This window comes from Corticium candelabrum, chromosome 18 (genome assembly GCF_963422355.1).
Source record: "Corticium candelabrum chromosome 18, ooCorCand1.1, whole genome shotgun sequence".
Classification (NCBI taxonomy): Eukaryota; Metazoa; Porifera; class Homoscleromorpha; order Homosclerophorida; family Plakinidae; genus Corticium; species Corticium candelabrum.
Window position 1 is genome coordinate 549,301 of NC_085102.1, and position 27,179 is coordinate 576,479.

A 27,179-nucleotide genomic window follows, 5' to 3' on the forward strand; every position below is an offset into this window, starting at 1 on the left:
GCATGCTAGCTATTCCAATTTATGAAAATGAAATGTCTTTTAATTAATTAACGGTATCATCTGGTCAGAACTACCTGAAACTACGCAAGGTTCTTTAATTAATTAATCACAGACGCACTATTGTTTGCAGGTGTATTACCCAGTATGTAAATTTAGTTTTGATCGACCTAGTGTTGAAACCATGCAATGTCCACCTGAATTAAACACTACACATGATTTCGGACGCTAGTCGTTACTTTCAAAGGCGTTGTCTTCCAAGTACATATCTCTAATAGTAGGCGCACCAGGTTGCATGCACACGCATACTTTCAACCACGCCATTGATATTTATGGAATTAACACATACACACACACTGAGCTTTGGCTTACGACGACGGATGAACGAAGGGTTGTGTTGGAGCTTGTTGGATAGACAGGTGAGATGTTATCTTCATCGCCGCTATATGGATGATTAAATGTAGCGGGAAGTTCGTCATAGAGGTACTAAAACTGCTTTGTGTATAAAGAGAAACTCAGCTGGTACCCGGTTACTTGAGCGGCGGTTCAATGGAACGAGAAGTCAAGTTGAATGTTTAGGGCTAGAGAGTGAGCTTAAGGTAAATTGCTTGCTCATGGTCACTAGAGATTGACAGTTGCGTGTGATGTTACAATAAACTGCATTTTTGTAACAAATTCGTGAGTTTCTCGGTATTTGAGACTTTGACCTCGATACTTGAGACGAACCAATTGTTTCTTTTTCTGGCTTGAGTGGTGATGAACATTCTACTTGTCTACTAATTAATCAAGCACGTCAAGTTTAGTCTATTTTCTCCGTACATGTGAGGATCAGATGATGAGCGTAAGTTAGAACACAGCTACAACCTACAAGGCATGCAAAAAAGTAGTGTACTATTGCAAAGCCACATTGCAGTTGGGTCTGTGTGCAGGATGCCATGAACTATACCCTAAGGATCGAACCACACATGGACACAGGAAGCAAAAATCAATGGTGTCTATTGGAGCGTAACTCATCTTATCTTTATGGTGCATGAGCAAACTAAAGATATATTTAGATGTTCATAGTTGAAATTTGCCAACCTGAATAGGAAAATTGTTAAGGGGAGGTAGTGTACTTTACCATAAAGTTTATGAAAACAGGATTTCAAAACATATCCTTGTACGCAAAGTTGAAACACATCTTCTTTTGTCCACTTTCACTGATCACAATATCTTTCTTTCACATGTTGAATTGCCGTGAGCACGATTTTTTAGAATGTAGTTCTGCAAAGATGATGATAAAGCCTTACTATTGGAACTGGTGTGTTTTGTGAAACTTTTAAGTAATGTTGTCGTGACCATGGTAAGTGGTCAGTTGACTCAAAAAAAGTTTTGGCAATTCCTTCACTACAAAAAAAAGTTAAATGGCATAAGCGAAATTGAAGATGTCACATTTCTTATGATTATTGCAGCTATCTACTGAGCAAAATGGTAGTGATGTTTGCAACCAAGTGGCATCTGCAGGGAAACTGGTCTAGCAGGTTTGGCCATTGCCAACCACTATTCGGAGAGGGTACACTTGCCATTTGCTTATTACCGTTGAAGACTGGGTTTACCAAGCACAAATGTGAACACAAACTATTGGCAATTGTCCATAGTAAGAAAGATATGTATAAAATACATTTACCTTGAAATGTTTGGTATGAGTTGATGAGTTGTTTGAAAAAGCCTTTTAATTGGCATGATCATTTGAGCAACTTTCATCATGAATTGATTTAGCTATGGCACAGTGTAGTGAGCTTTGTTCTTTCTTTGATTAACAATAATTCTGAATCACAACTAGATCTTAGAACTAAAGAAAGTCAGTCCTTGCTGGCATCTCCCCCAAGCTTGTGTGGGCAACTGTGTGGGCAGATGTTCCTATCTTTTATCCAATGAGCAAGTACTAATTAGCGTAAGGGGTGGATTTGTCTTTCGATTGAAGGCTGTCTATTGAAGGCTGTCTATTGGTTACAGTAGCTACTTAAACTACTTGCATAACAAGGTGGGCAGAAGTGTATCTGCAATGCACACCCGAAGAACGGGAAAGCCATGAGCTCTAAATGAAGTGTTTTAAGGACCCTTCTGTCAAAAATTGTTCAAGATTTTATGGGGGAAAAGTCAGCATGGACGGACTTTAGTTGTCAGGTCTCTTCAGATAGCTGAATAACGTTTAGGCTAGACTAACTGAATGTTCATACTCTGATCTTTTGACATGAAGACTGGACCGACCAACTAAAGCAGACATTAAAATCAGTTCTTAGGTACCTACAAGCATTATGAATAGGCACCATCTAAGCAACTGTTTAATGGCTTCAAAAACAGAAATAATGCCAAAATCAAATGACCCGTGACTGCAGAAAGGATGCTATGATTGAGATAGAATAGAATGTATTTGCATTGGGATTTTACGCATGTATGTACTATATAGTGTGTTATTTTCAGTGTTATTTTATTTTCGGTAAATTCAGTGTGACTCTTCTGTACCTAAATAAGATGACACCTAAAATTTTCTAAGTACTGTACCCCATGAGCAGAAGGCGCCGATAAAATGGAAGTAACTAGGATACTTCACAAACTCCCGGAAGTTTTGTGTGCAGCGATGAGAACCACCTGCTTGGAGAAACAATGAGCAAGGTGCACCATCTTCATGACACCATACATAGTGGGCAAGCGATACTAAATCTCACGTGGTGCCCAAATCTCTTCTAGCTCTGCCACTAAATCTGTGCCTCGTCTTACCAAAATTAGATTACACTGAAAGGTATTTGCTTCTGAAATATTGAAATATTAAAACACTGAAAATAACACGGTATACAGTATAGGACGAGGCTTAGGGACCTCTAGCCAAAGTCCACTGCCAGGTATATATGATCTATATTTCACACAAGCAGTCGAATCAATGACTAATTGTAACTTTTAATGTGTTCCTCTGTTTCTTGTATGTATGTTTTGTTCTGTGACTTAATTGCTGTCCATTCTTTGCGTATTGCACTGCTGACTTTCTTACATCCATTGCATCTCCTACAAACTTCTAGACACATGAGAATCTATTTTACTCTTTTGATGGTTACATACTGGCACAAATGAGAATCTCTTCCACCATCATCTCTATTTGTATTTCAAGTGGAGTCTAAAACAGCATATCGGGACACATCAGGATTTGTCTAAACTCTCGGAGGCAATGTCATGGAGACCTTTTACATATATAGACTGTAAAAAGTTGTACTTCATAGTTTATTGTAAAAATAGTTGTTGAGACATTTTGAATAAGTTATAGTATTTCATTACAGTTGTTTCGCTCACAGAGGAATCGACTCTTACTAATATCAAAAATGTAATTGCTGTTGGTATGTATGTCTGCAGGTACAGCTAGTGTACTGTACTATTTCGGTGTAAAACAAAATGTATCACTACTAGCTGAGTAGCCGGTTTTTTTTGCCTGGGCTGATTAGATTATTGATTGTTAGTTGATATCTTGTTGAAGACAATTGAAAATGTAACTGAAATAAAGCAGCGAGTTTCTCATTCATAGTTATAAATCTGGGCAGCAGAAACTTGAAAGTCACATGCAGTTTCTTACTCACTCGTTTGTAACTTGACACACACTGGCTTGATTTAGCGCACTGTTTGGTTTCCGTCTTCAACCTTTACACTCCCAGTGTAGAGCTCAATGTAGGAATTATGTAGGTTGGATTTGATGCAAATACAATCACACGTCTCATCTTGGAGCCATTTTGACAGTCACATTGGACATTGTCACTTTGAAGACGTTGCTGCCATTGCAAGGAATAGATGTAAAGAACGTGGCTGCTGTTCGACGAGCATACCCAGATATGCTAAAATATCTTGCCTTTTGGATGTCATTTTCAACAAATGACACGATTCGTGCATACCATCCGAGGTCAGGAATGGGCAGTTTAAATTTGGTGGAGATCTGATGTGCCGTTGTAGAGAAATTTTTGTACGAGTGGAAGGTAGCCTCAATAGGGGACCCAATTGAGTCGGATGTCAAAACCATATATTCCATGTTCTCCAAATGTTACCCGTTGGGAGAATGCTTAGACTGATCCATCAACCGGTCTTGCCGTTTGCATTGACAGACAGACAGACAGACAAAGGGCTTTCTATTATAGTTATTGATCATTATGAAATTCCATCTGCTCCACCTCTGTCCCTCCCCTTTTGTTTGCATATCTCTTTTATATTTTATTGGTAAGTGTAGAAGTGTACTCAAAGGTCCTCATTTGCATTCTTTGTGAACATGTCAAGGAAGGTAAGATTCTATGGAGACAGTTTGATTTAGAGAACAGACAATAAGTACCAACAACAGTCTAGTCTTACACATAACTGAGACAAGAGAAGTCAAGATAACTACGTACACTCTGATCTCTTGTATCTGGACTCCTAAGATCCGGGCATTTTGGTATCTATTGCTAAAATGCTATGTTTCTGACTTGGGGACATTTCTCTTTGTGGGGACCTGCTCCCAAGATGCTTGGATAAGGGTGGTAGGGTGTATTTGAGAACTTTAAACACTGATGTGGATACTGAAAGAGACAAGCAGAATGTGGAAACAAACACTGGACCACATGCCACATGTTGTTAGCATTTACATAGTAACGACACTTCTTGCAGTACCAAACCCTAATGCAGCAGACACAGAATAATTGCAAACAGGGCTTTTGAAATCTGAGCAACAAGAAATTTAATTGGACTGGCCTTGTTTAAATTTTGAATTCTAGATTTTGTGTGTATTCTGCTTGCCATGTGTTGAGTTAGGATATCAGCGTGTATTTGTAGAATGCAGACACCTCATAGGGTACTGTACAGTTGTACATTGTGTGGTTACCCAGGTTTTGGGGACATGGCCAGATTTTTACACCTCCAGAAAATGCCTAAAACAAGAGTAAATCGTCTCTAAAATAGCATCATTAAAAAGTGTATACTTTTAAATTGTATAAAGCCAACCTACAAAAGGAGAAACAATTTCAACATAGGCAGTGTGACTAATTTTTATATTTATACTTTTTTCAGTATTAATTAAAGGGTAAGTCTACAAAACATCTGTCCTTGAAACTTGGTGATAATGCATAAAATAACGTGGAGTAGTTACTGTTAACAAAAAGGAGAGAAAATCCATGAAAAATAAAGTTCTGCGGTTGCACTTGAGATGTGAGTCTAAGATTCTGTGGTCAAATTCATTCAGTGACCAATTGTGGCCAGTGGGCTGAATGTGGAAAGTATATCCAACAAAGTAGGTGGCAGAAACAGACCATAGACTTGAGAAAATGTTTCCATTTAGTAAGTTCATGAATCAGTGCACTGGGAGATAAAAAGCAGTGAGAGGAGCCACTCACTGACACACCGTGGTGGTGCTGCTGGTACGTTGTAGCACAAATAGTAACGCCCTGCCATGTCAGTTGGTGCGAAACATGCTACCGAGGTGCAGAGTTTAGGCTTGCTGAAGACAAATGTCAGATGAAGATGCATGTATGCAGTAACTGCAAGAGGAAGGGACATGTTGCGAGAGGTTGTTGCAGCAAATTATAGACAGCAAGAAACAACAAGGTATGCCACACATATGAAGTGGACAGCGACATAGTGTCCCTTCTATACATGCTGATGGGGAAGGAACCTGAAGTCAACATACATGTAGTAGAGTAAGGGACTATGGGACTACCCCCATTAACATAGAGTATGACACTATATAGTAGACTGTGGCATGTAGTTAGCCAGTCTTGTGTAGTCTGGTGTAGTATTGCGTAGACACCGTAAGCGAGCTGCAATAGAACCAATAGATAGTCGGTAATGACACAACAATACACATGACAAGCAGACAGCTTCAATGATATTGACACAAGAGCAATTGTAATGGTACACTTACAAAAGAACTTGTCATATGTGAACCTACAGAGGAGAAAGACAAAGTTGAGTCATTAATCATAGTCAGCCATTGAATGTTATAGGAGAGGCAATGGTGGTATGAAGGACAGGAGGTGAGAGAAAAACTAGTAGTTGTTGATGTCCCGGACAAACCACCACAAACAAGTCAGCAGGAATTGGCTGTCTTAATTAAAGCAGACTTGTTGGGTCTAAAATATGCACGTCAAAGTTAGCAAAAACAACGGTGGTTAGTAGCATCGACACTGAAAACAGTAGTCTATTACATATGTTAAGGTGTTTTTGATTACTCTATTTTGTTATGTATCACCATTTGGAATAGAAAGGGCTATCTTCTTTTTGGCATCACTCGTATCTCTACTTTATTGTATGCACAGTGCCCTATAATTGTTTTATGGAGTACTAATGGTTAGTAAATTTCAAGCCAAGGTACCATCTATAAACCACAAAATAAAACAGTTAACTAAGATTAAAACACGTTCTACAAAATGAGGAGAAATATAGGAATTGCATAAAACAATAGAAAAAATAGTAGCAATGAGGTCATTCGGTCTTTCCAACACTCATTCCATACATCATTGTTTATGTGGACTGGATAGATGGAATGACATCATAATGACATTTTTACTACTATTTAAGACATGTTTGTCGGTTTTTATGCGATTTATGCATCTTCCCTAATTTTTGTAAAAACAAGTGTAGGCCAAGTCAACTAATATATTGATTATCATCCTTGTCCATCCCAATCTGGTGTCTGCTTTGTGAATTTTTATTTTAATTATGCAGATGGTCAAAGCAGAGTAAACGTGCACTAGGAAAGTGTGATGGTAACCATGTGCTATGTGGGACATACTAGACATGCGAGTTGCCATGTATTTCGTCATACTGCAGAGACCTTGAAATAGGGATTTCAAATTGATTGGCCACTCAAAGCTATAGCTACCATTTTTGTCAAATTTGTCATGTCAAATGGCCATGCAATCTTCTCATTTGGTCAGCCAAAGGCATTGTTCAATCGCCGACCGTTACTAACTAACTTAAGGCAGAGCTTCTGGTTACAGTAGTGAGTCTTGTTGATCGACGACCCAACGAACCATTAGACAGATGTAGGCGGGTTGATAGATGTATGTGGGTGGTATTATTGTATGGTTGTATGTGCTAAATTTCATGAGAGCGGATGCGTCAATTGTCCTAGTAATTAAGTCGTTTCTAACTAAACAAATACAGGTGCTTTATTGTTTTGTGGACTTAACCCAAAGTTACAAGACAACTAGTTGCATGGATATATCGAATTGTGTTGTGCAGTCATAGTCTATTTCTTCTTTGATAAGTACTGATTTGCTAATACATGCCGGGTCTAGTAGGTGGTGTCTTCTCCTATAGGAAACGGAGCAGTCGCTAATGAATACAGCCAAAACGTGCTTGAATGGTGTCGGACCAGATTGAAAGTTAGCAAAAGTATAGTTCTTGTACGTTGTTTCTGGTCATGTGATCTTGACGTGTAATCACACACATTAGTCCACCATGTCAGGCGAAGATGGCCTAGCATCGATGCTAAATGGTGTAGCAGCTGCATGTCTTGTAACCTAAAAGCTAGCAGCCGAGGGTTTAGCACTTTAGTACTGCTTTATTTCATGGTCTGCTCAGATTTGGTGTGGCTGTCAGGTTCTTAAGCCATGGTATGGGTGCATCATTCCAGAGAAGCCTTCTTAGTTGTAGATACCTTTACAGACTACAGCAGGATTTTAGGGGTCTCCTACTGGATTATTTTTGGACGTCCTACTTGGAGACTCAAGACGGCAGTATGAAGAATGAGATAGCAACAAATATACCCTCAAATTTATGCACATACATAACTTTTCAATGTATGCATATTATGTATTGAATATTGTACTAGATATAAAAATAAATACGTCTGTCTCTCTGGCTTTTAAGAAAAATCTGGACGATAATCGATTGTTTAGTTAACTTGGCCTTAATTGTAGTGGTTTATAGGAAGTACGTGCATGCCTGTTTACGCTGGGATCTACCAGGGTGCCGGTATACCTAGTATACCAGCATGCCAGAGAAAGTGAGGTAATATTACTAGTCTTGCCAAAGACTAGACTCATGTATGCTGTAGCTGTTCTATTGGCAATGATATACATAATCTGGAACACTCCACATTCCCTAGCGGCTCTAGCCTTGTTTCCACCTGACTTATCATACTTACATAGCACCCAAAGCTTCTTCTCAAAGGTATAAAGACATTATGAAAAAATGAGAAAGATGTAGGGTTGCCGTACGAAAATGAATAGAAACAAGACCATGTAGGGTGTGCTGTGGCATCTTTCATGAATTCACTCATACAGACTGAGCAATACATCATCCCTACACATTGCACCATCTAGTTAAGGTATAAAACACATACTAAGTGTTTAGAAAATAATGCAATGTAGGGATGATGTACTGCTCAGTCTGTATGAGTGAATTCATGAAAGATGTCACAGCACACCCTACATGATCTTGTTTCTATTTTTTTCATACGGCAACCCTATAGCTTTCTCATTATTTCAAAATGTTTTTATACTTTTTTTTGCATTTCGTTTGGAACTGAAAGTAAAGAAATACATTGAAAGCACGGGATAGTTGACCGTAGCTAGAGCAGCAGCTACCACATTGGCAATGTATATGATAGTCATTGTATACACCCGGAAGTTTGATGCAGTGGGGAAGGGTCTGGCTACGCAAGACTAGGTGTACACAAGCAGATGTGCAGTGTACTGTACCAGCATTGGCGAGGTGGACATTGACGGTAGAAATCGACACACTCCCCTGTAGCACTCTGTGGAGGAAATGTGTATTAATAGTGTAGGACTTCTTACCACGCTGTGATCATTGCTCTACATTGTCTGTTGTGTTCTCATCGTCTTTTCTGTCTTCAATAGAAGACATTCTCTGCAAGCACAGCGTCAACATCTGCTATTTTAATCGACCTACAGCACATGTGCAGTTATGTCCTCGCTTTAAACAACACTCCCTGCCCTATACCGGCATGCCGGTATACTTGCCGGGCTAGGCAAGCCACTTCCTGGTAAACCTAACTTTTACCAGCATGCAGCTAAATGTGCGGAAATACAGTACAGCAACTAACATGTTGCAATCTTGTTTAACTATGGAATGTGATCATAGTAGAAAAGTTAATGCTGCTCAAGTGGTTAATACTACTATATATTGTTGCAGGGTCATAGCAGTTGTGTAAACTGCTTGGAATGGAACAGAGATGGAACGTAAGTACTCTCATATCTTATAGTGATGTTGTGACACAATTTGTCAGTACATAGCTTTCTTGCCAATATTCTTATCTGCATTCATGTAAATTTTGCTCAAAGCATTTTGTTTGTAACAGCCTTTGTGATTTGTGGTTTGCCTTAAAAGCTTATTAACATTGTTGTGTGTAAACCTCTGAGGTCAACAGCATCAGTATCAGTAATTGCAACGAAGAAATCAGTCTAGCGGTAAGCACTTTTTACTTAACACTGACACCAGCTTCTAAAACGCACACAGACGGAGGTGGATGTTCTGTAACACCATTTTGTTTATTCTGCTCATTCATATTCTGGGCGTACACTTGGGCATGGGCATATACTTAGGCATGAGTGTTTTCGAGCAGAAAGTTCTGACTTGCTGCACATGGGTGTATGTACGGGCATGGGCTATTACAGGCGAATACCATAAAAGAATGTATGAATTGCATTCCATGTCCATTTCTGGTTTTATCATTGGAGAGAATTGGTTGATTTCAACTGGTTATGATATCAATGGCTGCAAGACGACAGAGTGTTTTTATGGAGACCAACTTTAAGTGTTTTTCCTGGACAGTGGTGCTCTTTTTACAGGGTGTGAGATTATGTCTGTTTGCAGAAGGCAAAATGAGCAGTAAAGTTGGTGGTCAAAGTAAGGTATTTGTATACCAAAAACTTTTTCTACACATTGCAAGAACTTTTCATGCTTTCTACACAATTAAGGGGCAATGAAGAAGCCATTTAGAAGTCAGTCTAACAAAGATGCAGTTTACCAGCATTTGCTTGTGGGTTGTATGGACATATTTATTAGTTTCATTATTTCTATTGACAGACCAAGCCTGAAACACTGAGCTGGCACTGTTTTTATGTATGTATGTGCCTGAAAGAGACAGCCGAACCACATGAATACTATGCTTTGTACTTGTATTATTGCAAACACCACAACTCATCTTTTATGACAAAGTTCCGAGATGAAACAAACTAGCAACAGAGAGACTGCATTTAGACCGTGTACTGGCGTCACGAAACGCTGCCATTAGTGCGCACTGTGTGCCAGCTGCCTTGGGCACATTTCCACATGCTTGGTAACCGCCCTTGCTGTGGCTTAAAGGCGTGGTGCACAAACACTTCACAAATTGCCAGGAGAGCGTTCCTATCACTTTCTGCGCCTAGATTCGCTTTGATCTATGAGTTAGTGTGGCTTTTGATCGGGAGTTTTGTCTTTTGTCAGACGATCTGGGCATCTTACGTGTCGTTTGTGCTATGAGTTGGCTCCCAAGAGCTTCTGAATGCGATGCAAATGGGTCTAGACAAGAAACAGCTGAGACGCAGTTCATGTGTTGAAGTGTAATGCGTGCTTGTCTTTGACAACGTATGGGATCGTTAGCTGCTTGGTTTACATCTTGCATAAATTATCGGCTCCCGGGAGCCGTTTATTGGAACAACATACGTCTGATAACTTATGCATCTGATACAGATCGGTAACAAGGTGCAATAATGGTGAGCAGTTAGTGCATTTAGTGACGTCAGTGGGCGGTCTGAAACCAGTCTCTCTGTGCCGAGGATTGATAATCTGGGAAATGACGAGGGTGGAGAGAGACTGGGTCGAGTCTAAGCAACAGGAGGTGTCTGGTGAGTGTCACTACACTTCAAGAATTGCTACTTAATAAAAGACTTCCATTTTGTTGGCCTACTTTCACCAAAATCACAGCTAATAGAAAGCAATCAGTTCTATTTCAATGACGGAGACAGACATACCTGCAAAATGAAACTGTTCAGCTTGGGCTTATTTCTGATGCTCAACTGTTTTGTGAGACAGACTTTTACATATAGTAGGATAGTATGTGTATAGTACAGGTGTAACTGCTTGAAAAATTGCATTATTACTGGATAACTTGTTACTTATGGTGTAGTCTCATTTGTATATAAAGTTGTAACTAACTCCTAAATAAGTTTAACTTACCTTTCTAACTAGTTTGATTTGGAGATCATTTGGGATTACTGCATTTTTGTTTTCAAGGAGTGGTGGTTTTAGTGCTGGGCAATTGTAGAAGAATCTGTGCTTTTTGGGGTGACTAATTTAATGGTTGCAAGGCAACATATAAGAAATACCAAGTACTGGGAAGAAGATGGCTTCTTTACACACGTTTATGTCACGTGCAGTTGTGTCAAAGCATACAGAGGAAGGCTGCAGTTGCAATAGTAATGTGGCTGTAACATTTCTGACAACCATCACCTGTTTTGGTGGTATATGTAATCTACTCAGTGTTGATGATGTCTTTATAATCTTTGTAAGTATGCTATAATTATACTGTAATCTTACACATAATTGTAGGGTCTGATAAACAGATGGTTAGTTGTTTGTATAATAATGCCTTTGTAGAGTATTGGCATCAGGCTCTGATGATCAGACTGCAATAATTTGGGATGCTTTGGCTTACAAAAGAAGGTTAACTCACAGAACAGGGCACTCAGGAAATATTTTCAGTGTGAAGGTGAGTACAAAAGTGTGTCAAAATTTGTGACATTTCCCAACTATGTAATATGCTGCAAGTTTTCCTGTCTTACACATATGTATTATAATTGAGGACAGGTGGCTAAATAGAATAACACTGACTGGCTAAATAGAATAACGCTGACTGGCTAAATAGAATAACACTGACTGGCTAATTGAACTGATGGGGGTGTCTGCATATATGCTATTTTTATGTGAAAGCGCTTGTAGAGTAAAGTCAGTTCAGCACACAATCTTGCATGCTAGTTATGTATGTAAATGAAGAACACTGGAACTTGCAATGGTGGCTAATACAGCAAAGCCTGTGCTAGCAGTTAATTAACTTGATTAAATGGCTACTTCTAACATGTGGTCAATTGAATTTTTGTGAACAGTTTTACCATATACAGTATTACTTTATTAGCATTAGCCATCTTCATTCAGCAGTCACATGGACCATTTGCAGTTAAAGGGCAGTGAACTTTAGTGCATTCTAAGCAGTGATGCACAAGAATGGGTCTGAACTTTTACTTAAAATGTGTCAATTTGACTGTATTGATTAATTAAGCAGCTGCTCACATGTAGCAGTCAATTTTTGTGTGCTATCAGTAATCGCTACATACGTGTTTTGATGTACAGTAGTGTAGAATATTAAAACAATATTCAAATTTTACAACTTGCTATTTATTTAATGGTAGCTGCTACTTTTGTGAGATGAGTTTTAACTGTACAACTAATGTGGTGTTAGATTCGGTAAGCCACATTTTATGCATAGCTGATGTAATGAGGCTCTGAAGGAGACAGCGTGTTGTATGGGAAGCTGTACGTAGACCAGTAATCAGGTGACCTTAACACTCTACCTATTACTATTTGTAGTGTGCACACTTCAAAGAGGGAAGCTGTTGTCTTACTTTGTACTCGTTTCTTTCGCACACACTTATGAAATGGCTTATCTTTGAGCAGTTGGACAACTAAACGAATGCACTTGATAAACAATTGAGAGATACAGAGATTTCTATGCAGTGCTCATAGCTATGCAGTGGACAGTGATTACTGCTAGTTAGGTTAAAATCTGTATGATTCAGCTGGCTAGGAGCAGTGGTGCAATGAGTTGTTTGAGACTCTGATTGGAAAAGAGCTGCAAGGATATCAACCGAGTTTATAACAACTGATTGAAGGAGGTAGATTGGCTTAGCACTTGTAATATGCTGAAGAAAGAAATTCTGAACAGAAGATACTGTTGATTGTTTGTCTTCTTCTAATATGGCAAACACATTACAACTACACTATAAGCTGTAGGAATGAAATATTTTGTTTGACTGCATAATGTGCTTATTGTCTAGTTTCTACCTCAATCTAATGATGGTCTGTTGGTGACAGCAGCTGCAGATGGTGAAATTCGTCTTCATGATTTGAGTCGCGGTGAGGTGATTGAAGAATTTCGATCTAATGAGAAACGAGTGAAGCGAATTTCTGTAACACCTGACATGCCTTATATGTTTTGGAGTGCAGCAGAGGATGGTACAGTCAGGTGCGTTATTAGTGACTTTTTAAAATTAATGATAAGTACTGAAATGGCAATAACTAGTTGTAGTAGTAGTAACTGGTTGGCCAAATACAGAGCTGCAGATAGACACACGCACACACACACACACACACACACACACACACACACACACACACACACACACACACACACACACACACACGTGTCTAATAACAAATAGATGCCATATTACCTTGCCATACTTTTAAAATGGAAAGTTTAGGAGAATGTCCTTATGTCTAGAAGTATATAATGGCATGCTTTTTCAAGAGGGGAAACTTTCTATGGTCGCCCATGTACCATATTTCTTTGAATAGAACTCATGGTTTTATTTATTTCATACTGAAGAACTCTGCCAGGGTTGAGGGCAGGTTGTATTTGGGTAGGTTCTATTTCAGTCAAATGAATTGTGTGTACTACTTGCCATCTCATGTATATTGTTCTGTATATAAAGTGGGTACATCACTCATCAGGTACCAAACCTACGTCACTGTCATCTACTACTTTGTTCATTTCCAACTGTTTGTCATTTTCTATTGTCTTGTCAATCAGCATATCCAGTAACTATCCTCTAAGCTTTAAAGCTCTGTCATTGGACTGTTGTCCTTTTGTGGCTTGTTGTCATTTGTGGCCATGTTCAGCAGCTGAGTGTGTGCATTTGCCAGCTAGTAACGGCAGCTGGAGAAGCACAAAAAGTTATGTGTATCATGTGCCATGGATTTTTAGAGTGGCTTGTATTTCTTTCATCCTCGGAACCCTGTGGGGTTCATTTGAGGGCAATGTGTATTCTAGGAAATACAGTGCACACTGTCGTATCATGCGTACATTCAAACAAAGTGTGTAATAAGACACATCTATTGTTGCAAACGTCTAATCACTAAAGCTGTTTTTCCTATCTGTGATTTTCATATGGATGCCTTTTCTTCTGCTGTAATTTTTCTGTCACACATCTCAAATTACTCTAGAGTGAGCATTTCTATAGGTCTTTTGCAAAATTTACCTCCACAAACACTATGAAGTTGTTGACTGTGCATTTGCGAACGTGCTACTCTGGTAGGTCTAGGTGTTTGAGGCTCTCACCTATAGCGGCATGCCCTTTAGTTCAAGATGCCAGGGTCACACCATTTACTAACCTTCACATAATAAGGGCATGCACTTATAAGTAGGGTAATATAATAGACAGACAGATAGATTGGTTGGTGGGTTAATTAAAGATGCTGAAGATTTTTTGAACAAACTGACACTTCAATCCAGAGATGCCAATGGAAAGAAAAATGGGACTGTTCAAGGCCTTGTGGAGGCAGATGATTTCAGTTACTCTGCCGAAGTCTAATTCACGAGTAATTAAAGAGAAAATTAAGCAGTTCGACCATCATTTAGCAACAATAGTTGTGGTCTTCATTCAATAGCCATTGTAGTTAGTTGGTGGATTGAGAGGGCACTAGCTGGGTCCCATAGACTCTTAGTTTTATGTTTAGCTTTGGTTTAGTGTTCGTAATGTTATACTAGTTTGATGATATATTCAATAGAGAACTAAGACAGATAGACCAACAGACTGACAGACAGACAGACAGACAGACAGAAAATGTCAAACTGCACATTCATCCCCAATAATTCATGTGCTGTAGTAACTGGAACCCTCTTTGGGTTCTTTGGTACCTTTCACAAATGTAGTTTTAGTTCTAAACTTGTTCTCTTTAGTCTCTAGGTGATTCTGTATAGTTGGACTCGTAGCTACATATTGTATGTTGCTAGATTCATGTTTCAAATATGTCGTTGATGCTAGGCCATCTTCGCCTTACGTGGTGGAGTAACGTGTGCGATCATACCTAGGGTTCATTCACATGACTGGAAACGAAGTTGCCACTGTACACATTGTGTCACGTGACAAACTTCTCATGTTGTGATTGGTTGTTCCAACATTATGTATGCAATTAAATTAGCGTAATGATTATTACTAGGCGGTATCTGTAAAGTCAGTTAGTTAATTAGCAATAAAATGGCAGGCGGAGAAGAAATGAGCGTGAGATCGCAAAGATTGAAGCACGAGAAAATGAACTAAAACTTACCTCTATGCGTGCACACGGGACTGCTGCCGCTTTGTGAGTGTAATTCTACCTGTGCCTCCAAAGATTCTGCCCTCTCAGGACCTCTACAATCCAAAGAGGGCGCATGCACAGGTGCAAACTAGATGTCTACAATCTCTGTTACTGTGGCAAGTGTTTGTCAATTCTTGAGGTTACCTAACCCACGTCAACCTTGCAATTCAATGGAGTTGTAATGTTCTGCCGATCTGCAGCTGGTTGTCGTTTGATCTGTAGCCTATGCAGCTGGAAAATTTTTTCCCAGGTTGCTCATTAGTTACGGAATGAGAGAAGGTGATGATGACGAACCAGGAGGAGCTTACTTTATTAATTAATTGAAAGAAGATTATTGATTAATTGGATAATGTGTCACGTGAGGGTATTTATGCATAATGTTTCCCTAGGCCAATCTTCGCCTTACAGTAGCAACTTTGTTTCCGGTCATGTGAACCCTAGGTATAATCGCATGCGTTACTCTACCACATAAAGCGAAGATGGCCTAGCGTCGAGGCTATTTCAAATATATGTATTGGACAGACAAACAGACAGACAGACAGTAGAGTTAGAAATAGCACTTGCTCATCCGTGGAGTTTGGAGATATTTCCAACGTCAGCCACTATGGAGGGAGCAGCCGCTGCTAGAAGGGAAGACAGGAAGGTGGCTCGCTTTTGAGAAAGAAAACATCCTGGTGGGTTGCCTGTGAGAGTGGTTCCACTAGTCTTGGAACATTTTGGAAGATGGGGCAAGAAGACAGAGACCTATTTAGATGACTTGTCAAAACGATCAAAGGATGACTTTGGAAAATCAAACAGGGCAGAGTTTAAAGACTATTGGTGTCAAAGAATTGCCATTCAATTGCAACGTTGCAATGCCAATGTACTTCTGAAGAAAATCAGTAATGCCTTGTCGGGACAGGCCAAGTGCCCAAACTCATAGATGTTCTATAGAATAGATCACATGATCCCTTTTAACCAAGTAGTTAAATATATATTGTATTTAGTTGTTAGTTGTTTTCTCTTGCTTTTGTTGTCATAGGACAAACGTAGTTAGTCATTTGCTATTGTATGCTAATTCAAATATGAAAAATATATGTACTGACAGACAGACAGACAGACAGACACACAGTTTTATGAGCTACAACTCAGAGAGCAGAGGCAACCAGAAGAGAAAATCTGAAGATCAAAAAGTACGACCAGGAGGTTTTTGACCAACATTTGTGCCTAGTCTTTGAACATTTTGGCTGTTGGGGAGAGAAAGCTGAAGACTATTTGAAGAAACTGTCACAGCTATCAAGACGTGAAGACGGAAAGCCAAATGCATCAACCTTCAAGACATACTGTTTGCTGTGTGTCTACAACGATCAAATGCTAGAGTGATTGACAGAAAAATAGACATTGTTTCAAGAGACAACCACATAAACATAAATAGTTGTAGGTAGAACCAAGCCCTATTGGCTTGGGTAGTATTTAGTTGCTTTGCTTAGATGGTGTATAATAGTTCAATGTTTGAAAATATATGTATTGACAGACAGACAGACTGACAGACAGACAGACAGACTGACAGACTGACAGACAGACAGACAATTTATCCTCAATAGACTGTACTTGTACATCTGCTACGAATTTGTAAAAGCAAGCAATTTATCTAAATCACAATGATTAGGTGACAGTTTTGAAAGTTTTCTGAGGACAACTTTGGCATTGCATCTTTGTAGAATTGTGTAGAAAATCTTTTTCTCCAATACGTCAAGTACATGGAGGCATTAGAATTGGCTTCTGGATGTACTGACTGTTGTGAATATGCTGCTTTACCTCCCGAAGTGTCCTATCACAAGGGTAACACATCTTGATGCATACCCTCCTGGAACAAGCTCTTCTGATTATTTTTCAATTTCTTTTCTTCTTTGTTGCTGCAGCATGATCTTATTCGCTGCTAACCCTTTTAATAATGTCCTACTCCATGGACTCTGTCCAGTATTTGAATCAAACATTGTGATGTCTGGATGGTCACTATTGATGTATTGATGTATTGGTTCTGTTTGATGGGGAAGGTGAAGATCATATAGGCACACACTCCACCCAAGGACAGACCCATTTGATAGTTAAATATGTATTGTATTTAGATGTTAGTTGTTTTCTCTTGCTTTTATTGACATAGGACAAACGTAGTTAGCCATTTGCTATTGTATCCTAATTGAAGTATAAGAAATATATGACAGACAGACAGGCAGACAGACAGACAGACAGACGTATTGATGGCATATTCATGGAGTTTAGACCTTTTATCAAAGGTCACTTTGGTTGACAGTGTCGCAGCTTCACAGAGAGAGGACAACAAAGTCAAAATATACTCAGTGGAGTCACTCCCTGGTGGTTTCTCAGTATCAGTCGTGTCTCTAGTGTTTGAGCACTTTGGATGTTGGAGAGGAAAGGCTCTGAAGTTCCTGGATGATCTCTCAAATCTGTCATAAGAGATGAGAGTGGCCAGCAGAATGCCGCAGAGTTCGAAACTTACTGGAGAAGATGTTTCAATATAGTTTAAATGCTGTAGTGCTTCTATTTTATCTAGAAAACTCAGTAGAATTTTAAGTGATTTATCGTATAATTCAAATTTTGACAGTTGCAAGTTTTTCCGTTAAAAATAGTCTCTTGTGACTCTTGTGACCCTTAGGAGGGTCACATGCTCTGGACTTGGTAGTATAGCGTTTTTAGTTTCATCACTTGATGGAAGCTCTGTCCGAGAGAAATATATGATGATCTTTGACAGACACACAGACAGACCAGGGGAGGCAGTTCTGGAGTCAGACATGCTAGATCTGAGTTTTATTCTTTTCTCAATTTCCAATGGGATCACTTTTTACTAGTATGTCTAGAAGGAGCATCATGTTTGTCAACTTTTAAAGGGTCTACTAATGATGGTACGAAAAATAAGGCTTTTTGACTAATAAAATGAGGTGAATTGTTAAGGGCAGCTAAATTACTTGAGTAAAGCTAGGCCTTGCTCCAGCTTCTTCAGAAACTGTTTTTTGAGCATCCATCTAGGGTAAAAGAAGTGTCTAGCGGTGAAGAGGGCAACTGGCTTACTGGAATCAGTTTTCTTCCTTCCAAGCTACCAAAGGAGTCGTGGATCAGATACGAAGTACGAGCACTTCAAGCACTAGCCAGCAAGGACAGCACTGCTAATTTTTCATGGTCTGCAATTGACTTGCTAAAGGTAGCATTCCTGCTGATGCAGTGAAGCCTATGTGAGACATACTGTAACTCATCTTGTAACTCCTTCTTGCTGTGGGAGAATGCTTACGACGCCTTATTGTGAAAGTTGTTTGTCTTTAAAAGAAGTCTTTCTCTGAATTTTTTTCTGGTGACATGGTGTTGGATTTGAAGAAGGATCAGAGCTTTTAATTCATCATGTCAGTTTGCTGCTTGAATCCTATCCAGAATGGGTTGTTTTGAAGACAGACATTTAAAATGCATTTAAGTCAGATGAACAGGCTTTTTTGTTATCTGAGGCTATGAAGCCTTTTCCTGTCATTTGCTGTAATGTATATTAGTTGTATGGGGATTTGGTCCTCTTGTGTTTGATGATGGAAAGGCTGCTCACTTCTTGTTATCAGAAGAGGGAATTCACCAAGGTGATGCTCTTGTGCCAGCACTCTTTTCTGAATCTTTACATTCATTCCTTCTGGATCTTCAAGAAAATCATTCATCCATTCAAGTGCTTGCCTATCTTGATGACATGTTTCTTATTGGCCGTCTAGACGGTGTTCTTTCAAGTCTAAATGATGTGTCTTCTGGCCTATAGCAGATTGGTCTTAACATATTATATCATAGCCAGTAAGAAAAGTGAGCTATTCTGCAGTGATGCTTCTACTCCTTTAGAAGTAAAGGGACTGTTCGAGTTGCTACTTCTGGTGTTCACATAATGGGCATTCCAATTGGGCAGCCTTAATATGTGGCAGTGTTTTGTTTAGATATCGGTACATCTGGTAATACTCTGCAATCAACTTGTTTCTTTACAAGATCCCCAATTTGGAATGCTTTTTAAGATTTTTGTCATATCTCTTGTCTGAATCACCTCGCTAGGACTGTCTCTTCTAGACAGCTGAGCGATGGCTACAAGGTTCCATGATCAGCTGACTAAAGAAACAATTTTTCGTTTGGTTACCATCTGCAGTAAATGATGATGAATGGCTACAAGCAACTCTCCCTCTTCGATTTGGTGGCTTTGGAATGACTTCACTTGAGTCTGCATGTAACCTTGCATTTGTGTCTTCTTGGACCGGTTCATTAGTAAAACTCCCTAAATTGTTTTTGATGCTCAGAGATCAAACTGAGCAAATTTCAGTTGTACACTTGAGGAATCAATCAGCCATCAACTGCAAGAGGCTCTGCCCAGTAGTGCAAGTCTTTCTGAGCTTCTTCTGAATACCATCAGGTTGCAACATCTATTACGTCAAGACCACAACAACCAGATTGTGTTCAAATGAAAGACAAACCAAGTCTGATGCTGCTGTGTGATTTAGGTCTCTTCAAGGACCTGGTGGTGGTGCTTGGTTGGATTCCCTACCCCACCCTGCAAATAGTTTGCATGAAATGTAATGATTTTGCCTTGCATCACTAGTGTGGAAAATAACGGTAGGACAGGGTACTGTCCCACCAAGTGTGTTGTTTGTCCAACCAAATACTGCACCAGTGTTGGGACGTGTTTGGACAAAACATCCATTGGTACGCATATATGATAGTTTAAACCTTGTCTCTTAGCACGTCATGGCCTTTCCAATTGTGTAACTGTTAATTTCATAAACTTAGGTGCCCCTTAGCATGCTTTATTCAGAGAAAACCTCAGCTGCCTTTAACACCATTTCTCCCTTGGAAGTTGGTTATCAAAAACTACGTGCAAAATGGCTGCAGTAGGAGAGGCACTTAAATAATTAGACATGTAACACCATACAAGAAAGTCCTACCAAGGCTCAGTGTGTCTGAGTCAAAATAATTCCCTGTTTTCTACATTGCATCACAATGAGGTTGGGTTATAAGATGCGACTTGCTCAATCATTACCTTACAATTTGTGAGTACGGAGAAACATTGATCACTAGGGATATTATCTTCTCACTTGTAAAACAAAAGAAGGCCGTATTTGGACACATAAAACTTTGTGTAATGTGTGGAGTGATTGCCTAAAACACCTCAACATCACACATCACTGGGAGCCTTGAAATCACTACATCAACAGCAATGACAGGCTTGGCATTATCAAAATGGATCATGAGGCCATGACGTGGAAGTTCTTAGGAGATCTGCCAGTTGATGCAATTATCCAGGCAATATTTCCTTGTGTTGTGCAAACAATCAATCCACGTGTTTGTTCAGGTTTTTTAGTCTTACTGTTCATTGGTGCTACAAACTATTCAAGATGATCCTAGTGATGTGTCTGCGTAGAAGCTTTTCTTTTTGATACCTCGTACAGTTCTTATGCCTCTTGTTAGAGAAGGGCAGCACGGCATCAAGAGCACTGTTTATCGAGGTTGCATGTATCATGTACTCGCTGTAGCTTACATGTGGGTTACACATGATTTGTGAGTAAAAACGTTGTGTAAGCTCTTTACACGAGCTTATATTAAAGGGGAGGTCTAACAAAAATGAACTGAACTTGTATGAGTAGATCTTACAAAGGCAAGTTGATCGGTATAAGTTACTTCGTTATCTTTGTTTTGTATATGAGAACGAGCGATGTTACTGTGATGTGCAATGCCCACGTGCTCATTCCCCGCTTCCTGGTCTATTAAGCTCTGCCCACTGCAAACAAATCAATGTGTTTATGGATGACTGCTACGGATATAGTGAGAATGCCGAATGTGAATCCAAGAATGTTATGAAGATCTGCCTTCTTGCCGTCAGTGGTTCCTCTCTAAAGTAAAATGGTGTCAGTAGAGCTGATTTTTGCTAGACTTTCAAGCAGAATTCCTCAATATCATAGCTTGCCTAGAGAACGTGCTTGTACTTGAGTATTTGTTTATTTTTGTTCTTTTAATATCTTTTAATATCCGAAGACAAACATTCAGTGCGCCGTCTGACGTGTGCTACAGAGGACGTTCCTATTTTCACCTCCAGTCTGCTCACTTTCTTTTGCCGCTGATTGGTCTAAGGTTACAATCCTGGATGTAAAAACAGGATCATCCGCTGTTGCACACGCCAGACAGCATTCTGAACGTTTCTCTTCGGATATTAAAAGAACAAGGATAGACGAATACTCAAGCACAAGCGCGTTCTCTAGGTAAGCCGTGGTATTGAGGAATTCTTCTTGATAGTATGGCGGGGACAGCAGCTCTACCGACACCATTTTACTTTAGAAAGGAACCACTGACGGTAAGAAGGCAGATCTTCATAATATCGTAGCAGTCACATGTAAACACATTCATTCGTTTGCAGTGGACGGAGCTTAATCCACCAGGAAGCGCAGAGCAGGCGTGTGAGCATTGCTCATCACAGTAACATCGCTTGTTCTCGTATACAAAAACGAAGATAACGGAGTAACTTATACCAATCGATTTGTCTTGGTAAGATCTACTCATACAAGTTAAGTTCATTTCTGTTGGACTTCTCGTTTAAGTCCGATCTCATAGTATTGTGGGTAAGCATCAAAACATCCTTCTAGGGTCAAGACCATTGATTTATCAAATACTCCTTACAGTGCAGCTATCAATTTTGTCTGGAAATATTTTCTATAACACAGTACTGTCTCATCTTGGGTCTGGTGTTGGACGTTCTGGATGACAGCAAATGCCTTTTCTCTGCATGCTCAGCTATTGCTAAAGGGTATATTGTTTCCTGAATTTTGTGTGCCTACACTGAAGTTCAAGGCACAATGACACTGTACTAGTGTACTATACACACTACTTGGCTGGTCCTAAAGGGTTGCGATGACCAGAGTACCAGGCACTTTTCAGTATGAACCAGATGCTGCTCATTCATATGTCACTAGCATGCAACTAAAGTTATCAGTGTGCACCTAATACTGTGATACTGTTTGCACTTACTTGCAGAGTTCCTGACAAAATGTGTTTTTTGATGAAGGGTGACTTGGTGGACTTTGACAAAATTGTCGCATGCTGAAATATTTGTCATTTACAATATTTGTAATTTATGACCAAGAGCATCTACTGGTGTAGCAGTGGTACACAATACTGAAAATCTAAGACATAATGGTATGTTGCATGCATAGTCTGGTTAGCTCTAAGCTATTGTAAGATTGAAGCAAAAATTACGAAAGATCATCTTGTGATTGACTTTCCATTTGTTTACAATCATTTAAGACATTTGACATTTTATCTAATAAGAATAATTTTGGTTGTCACTTTCTTATATACAGGGAGGCAGACAGACAGATGGACCAGGCTGACAAACTAGGCAGATTAATTAAGAGACAGTGAGATGGGAAAATGTTGGACATGGGAGGTAGATGGACTTGTAACTGATGTATTGCTACTTGAACTGCAATAAAATACTTTCTCATGCTATTCAAACAATTCTTGTTTACTTATTGTGTTTGTTGAGTACAGTGTTAGTGTGTCTGTAGTATGTTGGCTGCAAGTTATCAAGATTTAGTAATTTTGTGTTCTTTTACAGGCAATATGATCTAAGAGAATCTTCATCTCAGCGTGACATGATTCTCATTAATCTCTGTTCGGGTTCTAGTCCACATACAGAAACAAAATGTCTTAGTCTTAATCCCACTCAACCACATCTTCTAGCTGTTGGATGTAGCGATCAATATGTTCGTTTATTTGATATTCGTAAACTCACTGCAAGACCACAGGCACAGACAAGTCAACCATATGCAGATGATTCACCAGTCTTCTTTTTCTGTCCTGGTCATCTTAACGAGCAGATTACCAAACGTATGAAACGATATCGTCAGTATGCTGTGACGTATGTGACATGGAGTCTGGATGGGCGAGAGCTGTTGGTAAATCTGGGAGGCGAACAAGTTTATTTATACGATCTTTATGACCATAGACAACCAGTGCACTTTAGTAGCATGTCTACCAATAGCACAAGTAATGGACTTGACAGCACATCAGGAGAAGATACATTTACAGTGGAGCCAATCTCTGATCGTGCATTGCAGTTGAAGCTGGAGGGAAACACTGCTTTTAAGCAACAACAGTACAGTAGAGCCATCTATCTGTACAGTGAAGCCATGATATATTCGTCTAAACAACCTGTACTTCATGCCAATAGAGCAGCAGCATATCTCAAGCGCCAATGGTAAAGCTACTGAATACATTCAAACTTTGGTTGATTATATGTTACTGTGACCATTGCTTATTGCATACACACACACCCCTCGAACCTTGAATCTTGAACTTTGAACCTTGAACCTTGAAGCCGGCCAGCTATTGATGATACCTGCCATTTGATACTGGCCTGAATACACATGTCTCATTTCTTTCTGGATCTATTATAATGAATGGCATCACATTTATGCTGTGCCATATCTTGAGCTTTCACGAATGCTTTACTGCAGACTCTGCAGCTGTAAAGAGATCCTTGCTGTGTAGAAGACAGGCTGGTATTCATGGAAAAGTTGTCATATGTTTAGATAAAATGCAAAAGCAATTCCAAACCGTGCGAAGTTGAGCAACTTGAAACCAGCATGTTTTATCAATATTGAAACGTCTCATGTCAGCACACACACACACACACACACACACACACACACACACACACACACACACACACACACACACACACACACACACACCACTTTACACCAGGCTCTGCTTTACACTATTGCTGCAACTTACAAGTAATGATTGTGTGTTTTTAATATACCAATTTGGACTGCTCACCTATGATAAGCTAACAATAGTTTTTGTAAAATCCAGCTCTTTGATCTGACCTTGTCTGGATTTTAGTTGTTGAAGGGCTTGCAGCTTGTGAATTTTCTTGTAAAAGCTAAGATGGTACTAAGCACTCATGCTATTATGACACAGTCACACTTTCAACACTTTTTGTTTTGATTTGATGTGGCAGTCTTAACATTGTTCTGACACTGATGGTTGTATATTACCAAAATCTTTAGTAAGACTGGTTCAAATTTTGATTGTAAGCTTGTTTATTGAATGCACCTAGTAGATGTACTGGCTCAAACTTCAGTAAGTGTTGAAATTTACACTATTGAATTTCTAGTGATCTTTCTAGTTATAGCAATGGTTAATGGGTTGTACTAGACTTGCAGTGTCTCTTTCTGCAGTAATGGTTGCAGCATCAGGTTGTCATATCATACACACTGGTGAAACAAATCTCAAATTATGAATATTGACACAATGGACACTATGGAATATCTTTGCTTTGAAGTTTAATAGGCTTCACGCCTGATTGGCAACATTTGCATTTAATTAAGTATGAGGCAGCGATTTACATGTGAATACTTGAATTTGGCTTAAAATTGCAACTAATCATTGAAGTACTAACATTGGCAAGTAAAGGGCTGTTAACTTAGATGACATCTTGGTGTTTTTATCTGTAATCTACTTGTATGCTCTTCGATGTCATGAAATCTTGTGAGATGGATGAATGGGGTGGACCTAACACTAAAGTTTTGTTATTATGTTTTGTTCTGTTAGGTTTGGTGATGTCTATGCTGCACTAAGAGATTGTTACACTGCTCTTTTGTTTGACCCAACTAACCACAAAGCACATCTGAACAAAGCAAGTTGTTTTCATCAGCTGAAGTGGCATCAGTTAGCAAGGCAATGTATCCAGCACTTCCAGCAACGCTTCCCAACACGTGCAGCTAAATCAAGAGAATTAGCTAGAGAGATTGAGGAACATGCCAGCAAGAGCTTGAAGACGTCAAAGAGCAAAGGTAAAAACATTGTGTTGGCTTTCATTTATTGAGTAGGTGGGTCATATTCACTCTAAGGCATCAAACAGTCATATTCTTCCGATGGTCTGACAATGCCTGGACACACTGTAGTTTGACCAGACATTGACAACATTTGTCCAGACCCTACATATGATTAAAGGATATCTAAATTGTAAGGTAACCTTTTTAGTGTAATCAGCTTCTTACAGTAACATGTCGTACAGCAGTTTTTCCACAGCAGATTAAAATAGGCCATTATTGTCTTAAGCTGTGATGGACAGTGAGCTGAGACTAGGACATCAGGAGAACACAATTCAACAATGATGAGGTCAAATTGAACATCTAGTTAGGCTACATCGGTTTCTTCTAATGCGAGTTTCTTCAATTTGTTTTTAAGATATGGTCTGTCAACTGATGGATATCTTAGTAAGCATTAGAATTAGCATCTGACAAACTTACATTGCTTTGGGTATACATGTAGTTGTGAAGTCTGCTGAGAACATCATGTACTGCCCAGTGTGAGTTTTGATGTGAATTCCTCACATATTTGGTGCACTATCATACACTGATCTTGAGAGTGTGAAAGTATGTAGAATGCTCTTCTTTCAAATGTTGACAGAGATAGATACTCAACTTGGAAACTTGAATGCTTTGCAACAGATCACATTGTTTCACATTCTTTTTAACATACATTGCACTGTTGTATTATACTTGTGGATGTTGTCGTTAACTGTTTGATTTATTGTGTCCTTCCCTAAGGACTGGTGAAGTACACTGTACTTTTAAGATTACAGTTAGGACAACTTCTGGAGTTATAAGCTCAGAGTCTTAGCAGGTTTCATTTTTAGAGGTTTTTCTATTTTATCGTGATATCTAAAATCAATAGTATGATGGCTAAGAAATCAGTGGTTGTAAATATTTAGAACTTGCTTTTATGAACTGCACTGAGACCTTTGCTCGTGATCTCAGTACAGTTTACATAAGGTCCTTTTTGCCTGCCGCTGTCTGAGGCTGTGTTAGACAGTCGTTCTTGATATGAGGTTTGGTACTCTGTATGGTCACTAAAAAATTCATAGTTTGTTGATTAATGTCTCTTTACTATTTCTTTATTAGATTCTACAAATGGATCTGATGTGGAGGCTGAAAGTACTGTAGAGAAAAAGTTTCAACGCCTTGCTCTTGATTTCAAATCTCATTACTGTGGTCATTGTAATACAACAACAGATATTAAAGAGGCTAGCTTTTTTGGTGGTCAAAGTCAGTACATTGCTGCTGGTAGTGATGACGGTCATTGTTTTATCTGGGAAAAGAAAACAGCTCGATTAGTCCAAGTGATTAATGGAGATGAGTCTATTGTAAACTGTGTTCAACCTCATCCAAGTCAGCTACTACTGGCTACCAGTGGAATTGACCCAGTCATTAGACTATGGTCTCCTCATTCACAGAATTATGATAGAATAGTTGGACATGCATCAGTACGTTCAGAAAATAATCACATTGCCAGTATGGAGAAGATTGCTGCAGAAAACCAAAAAAGAATGCGCTCCGATCCATTAGAAATTATGTTAATGAATATGGGGATGAGATTGGGACCACTGATAAGTGGAGAATCTGGGGATGAAGAGGAAGAAGCAGTTCACTGCAGACCAAGCTAATGTGTGACAAACTCACAAACCAACCTGCAAACTAGTATAATTATAGCATCAGTGAGTAACTTATGTATTGTGCATCGAGTCATGAAATTTGAACTTTAGGGTAGCAGAAGTGTTGTGCCAATTTTACTTTTCACACTTATTTGTTGCTGGGTCTGTTTAAGACTGTGAATTTTGACCACACAATGTTTGCACAGGAAATAGGGACTACCAGTACAATATAACTTCAGTTTGTTGTCACTACTTGATGTTCTATAACCATGTACTATTGCAATTATTGGTCTGTTAGCTGATATGAATATTTAGTATTTGTGTGGATATTTTGGTT

General features: G+C 39.2%; 1 protein-coding gene across 1 annotated transcript; it reads left to right on the forward strand.

Annotated features, from left to right (window-relative positions):
* Positions 1–345: 345 nt before the first annotated feature.
* LOC134193956 (WD and tetratricopeptide repeats protein 1-like) lies at positions 346–27,169 on the forward strand. Its single transcript, XM_062662828.1, has 8 exons — positions 346–416; positions 507–596; positions 9,142–9,188; positions 11,587–11,698; positions 13,041–13,228; positions 22,955–23,596; positions 24,958–25,199; positions 26,313–27,169. Exons 1-8 carry the CDS (start codon positions 378–380, stop codon positions 26,852–26,854), a joined length of 1,902 nt encoding a protein of 633 aa, XP_062518812.1. The 5' UTR covers positions 346–377; the 3' UTR covers positions 26,855–27,169.
* Positions 27,170–27,179: the final 10 nt, after the last annotated feature.